General features: G+C 42.6%; 1 protein-coding gene across 3 annotated transcripts in view; it reads right to left on the reverse strand.

Moving 5' to 3' along the window:
* Zdhhc21 (zDHHC palmitoyltransferase 21) overlaps nucleotides 1-5,726 on the reverse strand; it is a 57,580-nt gene extending 51,854 nt beyond the window's left edge. The window contains exons 1-2 of one of the 3 annotated variants that reach the window (XM_076564437.1): nucleotides 5,580-5,726; nucleotides 129-275 (exon numbers count right to left, since the gene is read on the reverse strand). In XM_076564437.1, coding sequence (XP_076420552.1) covers nucleotides 129-177 — 49 coding nt within the window. In that variant the 5' untranslated portion in view covers nucleotides 178-275; nucleotides 5,580-5,726. Of the gene's footprint in view, nucleotides 1-128; nucleotides 276-5,579 lie in introns of those variants that run through there. The other 2 variants (XM_042271357.2, XM_042271358.2) reach the window with 2 other exon arrangements.
* Between the last annotated feature and the right edge of the window lie 7,698 nt (nucleotides 5,727-13,424).

Genomic DNA, 13,424 nt, shown 5'->3' on the forward strand with positions numbered 1-13,424 from the left:
GTCAAACAAGTCTAAATTGTCTTTAATTCTTCATTAGCAAATGAACAACCTGCTAAACACTAGATTCCAGGACATACCATGTCCCAGAAAGCAAACACATTCCCATGTAAAATCAAATGCCCACTTACCAACTTGCAGATTCACTGAGATGAGCTGTACTTTGTCTGGCACTTGCATTGAGAAGTAGTATCTTCTTGAGTCATTCTTTTATTTATTTCTTTATTTACTTATTTCATCATATGGGCCTCCCGTCATTAACAGTTCCCTGTAAGTACCTATGAATAGTTTAACAATAATTGCTCAGAGATAAAAATAGTAAGCAGGTAGACATTCTGAGAAAATGCCAATAACTAAGAGTGTTAAAATCAGAAATAAGACAATCCCACCCAACCTGACCTGTACATCCATACACCCACCCCCAAGAGCACCCATGGCCATTATTCCTGGAAGCTCTCCTTTTTGAAATCACTCAGTTCCCATAAAACCAAATAATACTATGTCCTGCATTTGGGCTCTACTGAACTTCCTTAGCCACAAAGCAAAGTCACAGCGCATTCTGAGCTCACTTGGTGAGACTCAGGACAATGATGATCAAAATGGGAAGCTAGACGTATCTAAGCATGACTGACGAATAGTGAGTAAATGTAAAATATGTTTCATTCAAATTTTTTTAACAAAAGAATTTTCTTCCTGTAACAAAACCATGGAGAGTCAACCACAAAAGTGAATTCCTACAGTTCAAAATTTAAAAGATAATATTATAAAGAACTTTAGGATATACCAATTCACTCCTTTATTCAACCAAGTTATTAATTATATACTATCTTCTAGAGTACTGATATTAAAGAAACTCGGGTCCTCTGGAAGAACAGCAGGTGCTCGTAGGCAATGAGCTTTCTCACAGCTCCCACTAACTTTAACCAAGTTCAAAGGGGTCTCCTTCTCTTTGCTTTGGTCTTAGGGGCCAAGTATTTATGACAAACTTGAGGAGCTGCTACCCCTCAATGGTAAATAAATTTTTTTCCAGGAAAAAAAAATCCTGAGCATTACATGTAGTACATTTTGAAATATGGCCAAAGTCAATACTGCTGTAAGGCTAAAGCTCAATAGTGGCTTCCTCACGGCACTTTCTGCTAGTCACATTATTAAGAAAGAGCACAGATAATCATCCATGAGTCAAATCCCAGGCACTTACTGACTTGAAATCAAGAAAGGCATCACTCTCTGTGGAATATAAGTAATATCTAGCTTAGCCCCTAAATCCAAAAGTTAGGGGATGAGAATATCCCAGTGCCTCAGAACTATAAAATGTCATAAAACATTAACATTGTACACCTATTAACACTCTACATCGAAAAGAATATAAATAACTCCTTAAATAATTTTTCAAACACACCACAATAAAAACCAAAGTTGCAGATGGATATCTTTAAAGACACCCACAAAGCTATTCTGATTTTACTCTTCTCTAAAAATTAGTTAATCACAGCAGTTAACTCTGAGATACCAGTCTCTGACTGACTCTAGGAATCAGCCAAGAAGCTAATGCAAATTTTAAAATATCACAGATAGCATATTGTCAACAGAGTAGACCTAAGTCTTGTATGGGCATTAAAAATAAGGAGCTAGGTAAAATGGTGGCACAGTCTTGTTTCGCTTTCCAAGCTTCATTGTAACATGGCAGAACAGAGGTAATAATGCCAACTTAGAGTCTTCAGTAAGAAGCTGCTTAGCAAGGCAGCAGCATTACCCAAAGGTAACTTGAAGGGAAGTGAATTAAAGTATTGCATCTACCTTTAGCAATGACTAGAAAAAAGTATCCCTGTATCCCATCAATAAAAGTGGTACAGAAATTTAGCCATCCATCTACTTTCTACTTTGTTTATTACCAAAGCCAGGGGATTATTTGTCATAATAAACCCTTTAGGGCCAGGAAGATGCCTCAGTGGGTTAAAGGCACCTGCCATCAAATCTGATGGCCTGCGTTCAATCCCTCGGACCCATATGGTGGAAGGAGAGAACCAACTCCTTCACACTGTCCTCGAGCTATACAAACGCGCCACGGCAAGCATGCGCCCACACACACGCATACACACATTCACACAAAATAACTAAACGGTCAGGAAAACCCCTTCAGTTACTGCAGTCTTGCCACTGGCATTGTGGTGCATTATAAGTATGCAGGAAAGAAAGAGGTGTGCCACATGCTGCCTGATAGATTTTTCAAGCAGAAAAAGAAAACTATGGGTTTGTTCTGAAACAAAGTCCCTACTCCAAGTCTCAAGTCTTCAAAGCAAGATGTCAAACTAGGGAGTGAGGCGTGGATGGAAATCAGCACTTGACTTCGGAACAAGTCCAGGCAAGGCATTCTGAGACAGCTCTCCAAGAAGAGTCCGAAAGAAGTGTGGGTGCAGCAGTGTCCAAGTGTCCCACCCTTGCACCTCCAGCGGTTCAAGAATGGACTCTGTGGAAGGCTTTCAGCCACTGAATTCGAACAACGGCGGCTGCTCTTCACATGGATTTGCTGTTCTGTACACTGGTCTCATGAGTGAAATAACCACAAAGAACGCACTTCAACACTGAGCTAGAGTTACATACTTCAGTAGACTCTAACAAAAATAATAACTTGGAAGATGTAGAATGGTATCGACTAAGGACAGACCACCAAACACTGTTTCAGCCCATACAGGAGTTCTGTGGGAATCTTCACTGAGGAACATGGGAGTACAAGAACACAAAAGGCAACATTAATGTAGGGTCGGGACGGGTTCAATAATAACCTTCCTCCAAAAATAGTACCAGGAGAAAACAAACATGGTCATAGGAAGTAAAAGCCAGAAATGAAGAAGCTAAGTAAGGTTCTTCCTGGGTGTTGACCCCATGCTCTTCTAAGTAGGAAAGTGAGTAAGCCAGTGCCCTTCAAGAAGCCACTGGGCCAAGACATCCTGGGAGGAGAAAAGGAAGCTAGATTAGGTTGCCCACAGTAGCAGAATTTACCAAAACAAGTATGAGTTACGCACACTAATACTAAATGCTCCTAACGATGAAAACCTGCAGGTTTTGAACAACTCAGGAACTCTATAACCACAGAAAAAAGCCGAAGAGCAGAAACTGGAGATCACCATCAAGCACTACTAATTTGTACCTAATCTGATCAATCTATGGTGTGTGTGTGTGTGTGTGTGTGTGTGTGTGTGTGTACGCGCACTCGTGCACATGTGCACATACATGTGCAATACACAGATATCTACATCCAGCCTTTTCAGTCCTGGAAGATGCTTAATCTACCCTACGATGACTACAGAAGAAAAGGAGCCTTATAATGCAAAAGACATACCCAGAAAATGTCACAATTTACCCCAGGGAGATGTAAACCAGGAAACAAGCAAATAGACTGCCATTATAAGGTGTTTTGGGTTGGCTAGCTGCCTAAGGCATGAAAAATATGCCTATTAAAATGATACAGCTTAGCCAGGCAGTGTTTGTGCACACCTTTAATCCCAGCAGAGGCAGAGGCAGGTAGATCTCTGTGAGTTCGAGGCCAGCCTGGTCTCCAAAGCGAGTTCCAGGAAAGGCGCAAAGCTACATAGAGAAACCCTGTCTCAAAAAAAAACAAAAAAAAACGAGTTCCAGGACAGCAATGGCTACACATGGAAACACTGTTTCCAAATACAAAACAAAAACAAACAAAAGATACAGATTACTGGGGACTCTTAACCAACAAATCATAATCCTGACAAGACAGAATGTGTTTCTTTCTACTCTTGTTTTCCATTCTCTTCCTCGCCCCCCCCTCAAATATGCCGCAGAGATCAAACATTTTCAATTTCAATAAGAGCCATTTATACACTGACTGTTCCACTAGATGATAAATGAATGCTCTTTTATTTCTAGAACATTTGAAAAGTTGAGTCTAAGTCCTAATATTTGTTAAATAAGAAAGTCTACATCCCTTTGCTTTCCCACTTATGTCTAATAAAGTCATAGTGTTCAATGTAAAACCCTATGCTGAAAACACTTCCATTGGCTCCATGTGGACATTCCCAGAGTTCTTAGTTTCTTTACTAATATATGTGCTTTCTGTTATGATTCTGAATCACCCACTATGAACTAGATATTCAGGCAGTGAGCGAATAAGAACAAACGTCATGATCGACTGATTTCCTTTTGTCGGGATCCTAATTGCTATATTGATGTGTGGAGACTTAAGTGTTTAAATTTTCTTAATAAAACAAAGCATACTTAGATAGCAGTTTCTCTTGAAGAAGTACTATTTGGTTTCTTCCAGCTACAGCTCCTAAAGTACTAACAGAAATCTCCACAGTCTGAAGATGTCTAGTATAATTCTACTCTCTTACATCCAAATTGAATTCTGGAGTTCTAGAACTACAAACATATTTACATTTTTTCCCCATGAGGTAACGCTTTAAATGTCCCCTTACCATGTCAAAAGGTGTTAAATTAAAAACATGGCATTTGCCAAATAAACATGGAAAGGCTTTAAAAAAAAAAAAACAGTTTTTGGAAAACTTTAGCCTGGCTACCTAAATATATGGATGAGAAAATAAACTGGATCCCTGACCTATCCATGACCCCACAGCTGGATAGTACAGAAACCAAAAGAGAATCTGGTTTTTCTTTCCTCAACTCCAAATCGTATTTGTTTTATTTCCAACTGATTTCACACCTCTTCAAAAGCCTTACTATTGAGAGAGGGCACAACTAAGGCAAAACAGAGGACCCCTCTGAACTTTATCTGTGAATCTCAAGCGCTGGAAGAACTTAATGAGATACTGCACCAAACCCTTTCATCTAGGAACGGCTCACACTAAGCAGTCATCAAATGGCAAGTACTATTATTATCTTTTACCACAAAGTAGGTAGTGAATTTTGGGGGGGTGCACATATTAGCAGTGGGTGGAGGACCCATTTGACAAGTCTTTTTAACTTACACTTAATTACCCTTATTTGCCCTTATTTTGAGCTGCAATTTTACACTATGATTTATGACCCACCCACAATGACCTTGATTTTTTTCCCTCCCTCCTGTACTTTTATGAACTGCTAGACTGCAGTATTTTCAAGTAATAATCGACCAGGTCCTCTTAGCCCTGAAGATACAAACATCTTCCACTGACTCATAAGGGATCTTAAAATGTGACCCAAATACAGCTCGAGAAAGACCATAAATTTTAAACGATCACTGCAGTGTAAGTCCAGGTAGCGATTACAGAGAATGGTAACAAGTGCAAAAGTGCTGCCATGCGGAAAGCCATTTTCTCAAAACCACCGGTGTGGCCGAGGGAGAGGAGAGAGAAGAAGGTCAATGGAGATGGAGATGCACGGTTTCTCCAGGGGATCCTCTGCAGCTCCGCACCGGCAGCCTCGAAATGAATGAAACGCCGGGTCACACGGACAGCCCGGGCCCGGGGGGTGCAGGGAAGCCCGAGTCCCGGGGAGAACTCGGCGGATTTCTCTCACCACCCCCAGTCAATTCACCCGGCCCGGGAGGGGCCGCGCGGCCTTCGGGACCGATGCTCCGCGCGGCAGGAGTGGACCGCCCGCCGACCCACACTCACCGCCGCCCGCGCCGCAGCTCTCCACTCGGCTCCGCGCCTCCGCCGCCCAGGCCGGGCCGCGCTCCCCTTCCGCTTCCGGGAGCCGGGACGCCGGGACCGGCCGAGTGGGTGTCGGCATGCCCGCGCGCCCGCGCGGAGGCACGGCCGCCGTCGCCGTCGTCTCCGCTTCGCGCCCCGGAGCTGCGATGGGAGCCGCCGAGGGCCGAAAGACCTGAAAGCGCTCCGCAGCCCAGAGCCTAAGCCTACCTGCGCCTCCCCGCCCTGCTGCCCCGGCCCTGCCCAGGGGGCCCGCCTGTGTCCCCACACTCTTCCTGCATAGGACCACCCTTAGCTTTAAGCAGTGCTCTGGTCTTCTGTTAGGGGACAGACCTCTCTCCCCAGTGACAAGTTATGGATTTGTGCTTTGTTTCAAAATGTCTGCAACATTGACATCTCCAACATCGGCCCTTGTAGGGAATGCATAGTCTCAGGCTTGCTCATTCTATACCTGATTTTTAATAGGATCTGCAGGTGACTCCTATCAGTGCACTCCAAAGATTGAAAAGCACCAGTGTTCAGTCTTATGGCCTCTAGACCCTCTGTTGGGATGCTCCAGCCATCGAAGCTTTTTCCAATTCTTGTTGGCAACCTAAATCCACATTCAAATAATCTCTATATGTATTTCAGGAGATCTCTATAAGTTGCCAGCTTTCCAATCAGTGAAACCTGGGAAAAATTATTGGACTCAACAGTCCAAATAACCCATCTCCCAGTCTAAGTTGCTATCCTCACAAACGCCTGAGATACAGTGGGTAAAACCTTTTGCAACTCACCCCAGCCCCTAAAACAGCGCTGTGGAAAGCTTACCACTGTTGACGACGGTGTGTGGAGCTAGGTGGTTATACCTACTTGACCCAGAAGGAGACAAAGTGTGAATGGGAGAGAGACTGCGTGCTGTGGGAAGTATGTACTTCTTTTTAAATGGTATTGAAAGCCTTCCAGATGGAATTCTTCCTGGTGGTACCAATTACTCAGGTCCTGGGATGACAGCTGCACTAACTTTAAACTTCCCTTCAACTAGCTGCGTCATTTCCCATAGAATCCCTGTAATTTATTTCCCTAAAATGTCTCCTCTCTCCTCTTAGATTGAGGCATGATAGGAAGAAAGAGAAAAGAAGGGGGCATGGGGAAGGAAAATAGAATCTCACCCTAAGATTACCTTTGGTTTCCTCTTAGCTGGGTGTCAAGAAACTATAACACAACAACGTAAAGCCAAGGCTGCCTTCAGAGATAATGCTCATTCCTCCCTCCCCCGATACATCTCAAACAACAATATTAAAAGTCACTGTGGTCACTTAGAGCCAGAATGGCTGTGGCCTTGAGTTTAACTCTATTAGCACCACTCTCTCAACTCTAAATCTATAAACAATGAACCGCATAAAACAACCTTACAATCTTATTTACAAAAAAAGACATTCTTGTTGTTCTGTTTTTGTTTTGTTCTGTTTTTTTTTTTCAAGACAGTATTTCTCTGTGTAGCCCTGGCTGTCCTGGAAACCAGGCTGCCTTGAACTCAGAGATCCACCTGCCTCTACCTCAAGGGCATTCTTTAAGATAAGAGAAATAAGTAAGTCATCCCCTTTCTTATTTTTAAGCTGTACTTAACTTTTAAACTTTGCTTAATCTTTAAACCTTGTAAATTATGTACTTTGAACAAGTTAACTTAGAAAGCTGCAGAATTATATGTGTGTGTATACACACACATACACACATATATAAACATGTATATATCATACAGACTCCTAGCATAACTGCCTCCCTGCCAACACACACACACAATCATGTCTCAGGTATATAGTATTTATTGTCCTTTCCTCAAGCACACTCCCCCTCTTTTGTGCTTGTTTCTCTTTTTCCTCACTCCCATAATTCTACCCCCACGTGCACTTACATCTGAAGTGTGTCTTGTCCCTTATTGATACTTAATAAATTCATGCTGCCTTGGATAGTCTTTGAGTTCTTTTCTGAATGTAGTTCAGGCTTTATCTTTGTGGAAGTCCTCCAGTGACAATGCTGTATTGTATCTCCAACTAAAGACCAGCCTCCTGTCTCAGGCTCCTGAGTGGAGGGAATACAAGAGTGTGGCTCTATGTCCATCTTTTGGACATGATGCTCTTAATACTACCCAAATTGTGTGTGTGTGTGGAAGGCGGCTCATCTGGAACCCTGCCAACACAGAGTTCTGGGTCACTACTGAGCTTGTATAGCACTTACACCTTCATATTATCATGAGCTGCTTGGGAATTGAAAATGTGTTCTTTCTGACTGCAAACACTTCATGACCTTTAAAGTCACAGGTTAATTTTTTTTCATGGTGTGATCCCCCAGACCAGCAGCATCTGTGTCACCTGGGAAGCTGTGAAAAATCACATTTTTCAGCCATACCCCAACCTATAGTACTAAAAGTTTTGGAGGAGAAGTCTACAAACCTGTGTTCTAACAACCAGCCAGGTGATTCAGAACACACATTTGTGGGATTGCAACTACAAAGATTGCAACTTGTGGTTTGACTCAAGGTCAGAGAGTCAGAGTTTATGTTGTTCTCCAAGGCTGCATAATGGGGTGCAAAGGCATGGTTGTCGGGTGTTTTATACTTCAAGGCCTAATCACAAGATGTTTTGCCTTGGGGCATGGTTACCAGGTATTTTGAAGGGTCTACACTTGGTTGTAGGTTGTGCTTTGTTCTTGAAAGGGGGAGGTCTTTTGCCTCTCCCCTTGGCAGTGTATAAAAAGCCCGTTAGAAATAAACTTGAGGCTGCTGAGTATTGACCCAGGGCCCTCCCGAAGCTATCCTGTGTCTCTACCTTTTTTCTTCATCTATATTTCTATCTAGCATTTCTCAATTCCTCATTCCTCCCTTCAAGGAACCCTTTGATAGGTTGGGGCTGAACCCCAACACTGAACTCCAACACACATTCATGTCTTAGAATTGTTCAGCTAGACTATTACATCCTAAAGTAACCCCATGGTAGATACTGATTTGACTGAATGCAAGTTTTTTTCTGTTTCACATTAACAAGTTCCCCCTTTCACACATAGCTATGGTGTTGGAAAGCTTGTCACAGTTGCTTTTGGAATAAGTAACTTTGGTTATCATTATGCATTTGAGATAGTGAAATTTTTGTTACTTGGTTTCTTTGAATAGGCAAAAATAAAAAAAGGTGAGGGGCAACTTTGAAGGAAAATACTTAGATGAATTCCCCAAACTCAGTGACCTGAATTACATATTGTTTTGATATCTCTTCAGACATCTCTTTGGAGGGGAATAATCTGTGTCAAATGATCTTAACCACTGCCCAAAATAATTAGCTGAGACATACGGGTGCACATGAAAACTGAAAGTACACATGTTTTTTTTAATGCCTGTTTTCATAAATTAAACCTTCTCTAATCAGTCAAGCCAATTCCACAGAAAGTTTTCTAGCGAAAGCATGGAAGGAGGTCAGTGGCCAGAAAAACTCCCCCAACCATGAACTGCTTTAGCATGGGAAGTTAAAGAATATAGACAAAGGACCACCTCCCTCATGAGATTGCATCATCTCATCCCATGATTCATGCTAGGCATTGATTGTATTGATAGGCACGTGTCAAGGTGAGTACACAGAAGAAATATGGCATCAGTAGCAGATACTTGCCTGAAGAGGTTTTTGGTTGTTACTGCTGTTGGTTTTCTTAATGTTTTGTTGCTGTCACAGTGAGGATCAAACCTGGGGCCTCAGACACGCTAGGCAAGAACTTGACCAATGAATACCATCCCCAGCCCAAGAGCCTTCCTACTTAATTTAAGCATGGAAATAGGTCACACACCCTATCTCCCTCCAGAATTCTGTTCTACTTCACGGACCTGTGATGCTGAAGCATGATTACTAATCAAACTGATTGTATCTGAGGAAAAAAAATAAACATAGACAGGGACACGTGACAGGGCTGCCACTGCCAGTGTCGTGTCTGAGAACGGCACGGGCAGAGAGCACTTGTGGAGATAAACTCCGCCAACTGCTGTGCTTCTGTGCCCATGCCAGGGAGGCCTGGGTCTGACTGCAATTTCCAAAAGTCAGTGCAGTCCAGAGTTTAATCAGCACTGGCTAATAGCCCTTGGCAGCTTTGGGTGGATGGCGTTCTCCACCTGCCCAGCTGGGTACCATGCCCTAAGCACCCACATTTGATGCACATTCATGATTTCTTGGTGGCTCTAGTCATCACTTCCATCTGTGTGAGTGGCAGAGTGCCCATTCCAGAATAGACTAATCATCTAAAAGTTGGTCTTAACCTTGTTTGGGGTAGCACATCTCTTCGAACATGTGATGGAAGTTGTAGATCCCTTCCTCAGAAAAGTGCATTCACGTGTGCGTGTGCACCCCACACACACACATGAGTGTGCACAATTATTTCATATATTTATGTATAAAGTTCTACACACTGCCCCACTTCCACATTTTAAGAGGATCACAAGGAAGTTATGAACACCAGGTTAAAAGCTTGCCCTAGGATGTTAAAAGTAGATAAAGTGAGCTTTTAAATTTCAAACAGCTAGGGAAACTCTGAAGAGCACCTCAGAAGACAAAGCGGAAGTGTTGCTGAACAGACACACGCTAAGTGCTGCTGCTGTTATGGAGAAGCCAGTAATCTCAATAGGGTGGGTCAGGGGTGGCCTCATGGTCAGGTGGCCTCATGGTCAGGGGCAGCCTCATGGAGAAGCAAAAGAGAGCAGGATGTGGGGTTTAGGGTTTGAAGTAGGGTTCAAATTTCCAGAGGAGGAAAATGTGACTGATGAACGTATGAAGACATGAAAACGTAAGGGCCCTGTGGTATGGATCACGTGTAGAATAGGTAGAAAGACAGAGAAGAGAGTGGAATAAAACAGTCAAGTCATGATGAGCCACAAAAGCAAAGCTATGTCTGAAGAAGAGCCGGTGGACAGGGTCATTACCTGCTCTAAGCTGGGAAAGACTGCTGTTGAAGGCATCATTGTCAAAAAGCAGAGCGGCGATATGTTTGGAAGGATTTAAATGTTCTAAACTGAACCTGGTGTTTGTTTGCTGCTTACTCTGGATGTTTTGACTACATCAAATAAATATTAACTTGAGGTTGTAACATTTTGATAAATGTCAAAGGGAAATACATTCTGGTAGGTGTTCATATGAATTTAGATTCCAGGACACTAAACAAATTAAAATCTGTTTGAAATGAAAAGAATGAAAATCAACTAAAAAGAGAAAAGAACGCCTAACACTCATCAAGCTGGAAAAACAGACAGACAGACAGAACAAGGTGCAAAGAGTAGACTACAGCACCATTGCTGCTGAAGTCACAGAGCAGTTAAATTACACCATAATGATGCCCTCTGATGGTAACTAACTTCTTGCCATGGAAGCCTCGAGCTGCGGGCTATTTTCACACATTGCTTCTGACACGCAATTGCACGGCTATCTTTACCTCAATACCTGGTTAATTCCTTCCTCCTAACCCCACCTCCAAATGCCAATCAATCCCAAAGCGACCTGTGCTTCCTCAGACCCAACTACAGATTCCTCAATAAAAGTCCACCTTACAAACCCGCAGTCCCTCATCCCTCTGGCCTAGGGGTGTCTCCCCTCCCTGGGAGACAATAAGTCTGACTGTGTCAGGCTCCCCGCCTCTTTCTGCTCCTTGTCGGGTGACTGGGTCCTAACAGACCACTTAATGACGAAAGCTTTCCGTTGTCACTACTCTAAGTCAATGTTCTTCAGGACATGGTCTCCTTTCTGTGTCAATGGCGCAGTAAAGCAGCTTCCACTCCCAGCAATGAGGCTCAGCAGTTTGCACTGGGACTCTACCACGGTGGGAGGAACTGATGCTTTGAGATGGTCACTGTTCCCTCAGCCTTTGAAGAAATGCGGGTCAAAGTAGACGGCAAAGAGGAAACCATCCTGTCTGGGTATTGGTGACTGAACTCGGGGATTTATTTGTACATGCTAAGCAAGAGCACTGTCACTGAGCTACATCCATAGCTCTTGCTTTGTTGTACATAAGTTTGGGCTATGTAGCCCAGGCTGGCCTCAAATTCTTCATCCTCTGCTTTCCACCACCCAGGTATTGGGATTATTGTTATGTGCTACCATACCTGCCTGCAAAAATGCTTTATTAATGCAGCCTACTCATACATAGCTTAAGTTACCATATCTACATAAATACAATTAGCAGAGTCCCAAAACAGTAAGACAGTAAATGAGTCTAGAAAGATGATGAAAATCCCTGCCTTGGGAAAAACAATACAAAGACTAGGTTAAAGTAGAGAAGGGTTCAAGACATGGCACCGTGGTGGAGCATTTGCGTAGCATATACCAGGTAATGGGTGTCATCCTCTAATAAATAAATAAATAATAATTTACAAGATAATTTTGATGGTGACAGCCACCAGAGCTAGAGATTGAATGAGATCTCAAACCAAGGACACGGAGAAGTATCATAGTAATATATGAGTGATATTCTAGGACTGGTCTGGGGAAAGGCTCTTCTCTGCATTCTGTAGAGTTCTATCAGCAGGGATGATAGAGATGATGGGTGGATTAGGTCTCCAAGAAAGAGAATGCAGTGAAAGTGGAGAGAAGAAGGCTGAATCTTGAGAACCAGCTGACATATATTTAAGATCCTCGAGAGGAAGAAATGATGCAATAATTTTCTGTGGTACAATTATTTACAAGTCAATATCCAGCCCTGTTTTCTATTGAGCTTCAGATGCATACATTAAAAAAAGATGATGATTCTCCCACTCCATACACACCCTTGTTTATTGTGCGCACTCAAATATGCAGGGTCTTTGGGACCAGCTGTGAGAGTCCAGGGAAAGTACTATTGTTCATCCCAAGGCAGACTAAGCCTCCTTACTTCATTTTCTCTGAAGAGTACTTGTTAACCCATTAGTGGTTGAGTGAAGCAATGGGAGAAATAAGTTCCCAGTCCCCAAATGATGTTCTTGAAAAAGCAGAAGAGCAAGGGCACTGGGCAGGAAGCACGCTTGGCTTTAGCTCTAACCCAGGTGCTCGTTGTCTTTCCCCATTGACTGGGATTGGACTTCAGTCTTCACGATTGGCTAGTTTAAAAGAATTGCACAGGAAATGAAACAAAGCAGAAAGGGGTAAGCCACTCTAGTCACTTAAGTTCCCAGAATGCAGCAGGATCTTTGTGTGAATAAAAGTGTTATTGGAAAGGAGGGATTAAAGCATTTGCATAAAGGTTTTACAAGGTGGGGCAGAGAAAAAGATTTTTAGGAGTGTCTTAAACAGTGAGGGAGAGAAAAAGATTTTAATTTCTCATTATACATAAAGTTTTAGTGAGTGATAGAAAGGACTAAAATGTAATGGTTCTTGCAACTGGTACCTTTAAAGTGTCTATCTCTTTAAGAAAGTTTTCTTCTAAAACTTTCAATGGAGCATGCCCAGAAGCACCCCTGTACATCCGCCATCTTTATAATGTAAACTAAGCTTGTCTGCACACATTTTTGCCCACCATCTTAACATGTGCTTGATGGCTTTGAGGTGAGCACGCCAAGAAATATGTCTTCCTTCTTTCCTTCTTGAACTGTGACTTTAAACTGAGCATGCTCAGAAAAGTGCCTGGATTATGTGATTATATATGAACTCACCAGGTTTTGTCTCTTGGTAATTCTAGTTTGGGCTTTACACTCACCAAGATGCAAAGCCAAGTGAAATGATAACAACTTAAGTTAATGCACAAAACAAAAACAACTCAATAACCTCTTGAATTATGAATGTTCTGTTTGTTTAAAACCTCTTTTTCGTTTTAGGTATGTGCATCTCCATTGAT

This window comes from Peromyscus maniculatus, chromosome 2, assembly GCF_049852395.1.
Source record: "Peromyscus maniculatus bairdii isolate BWxNUB_F1_BW_parent chromosome 2, HU_Pman_BW_mat_3.1, whole genome shotgun sequence".
In the NCBI taxonomy this organism is placed as follows: domain Eukaryota; kingdom Metazoa; phylum Chordata; class Mammalia; order Rodentia; family Cricetidae; genus Peromyscus; species Peromyscus maniculatus.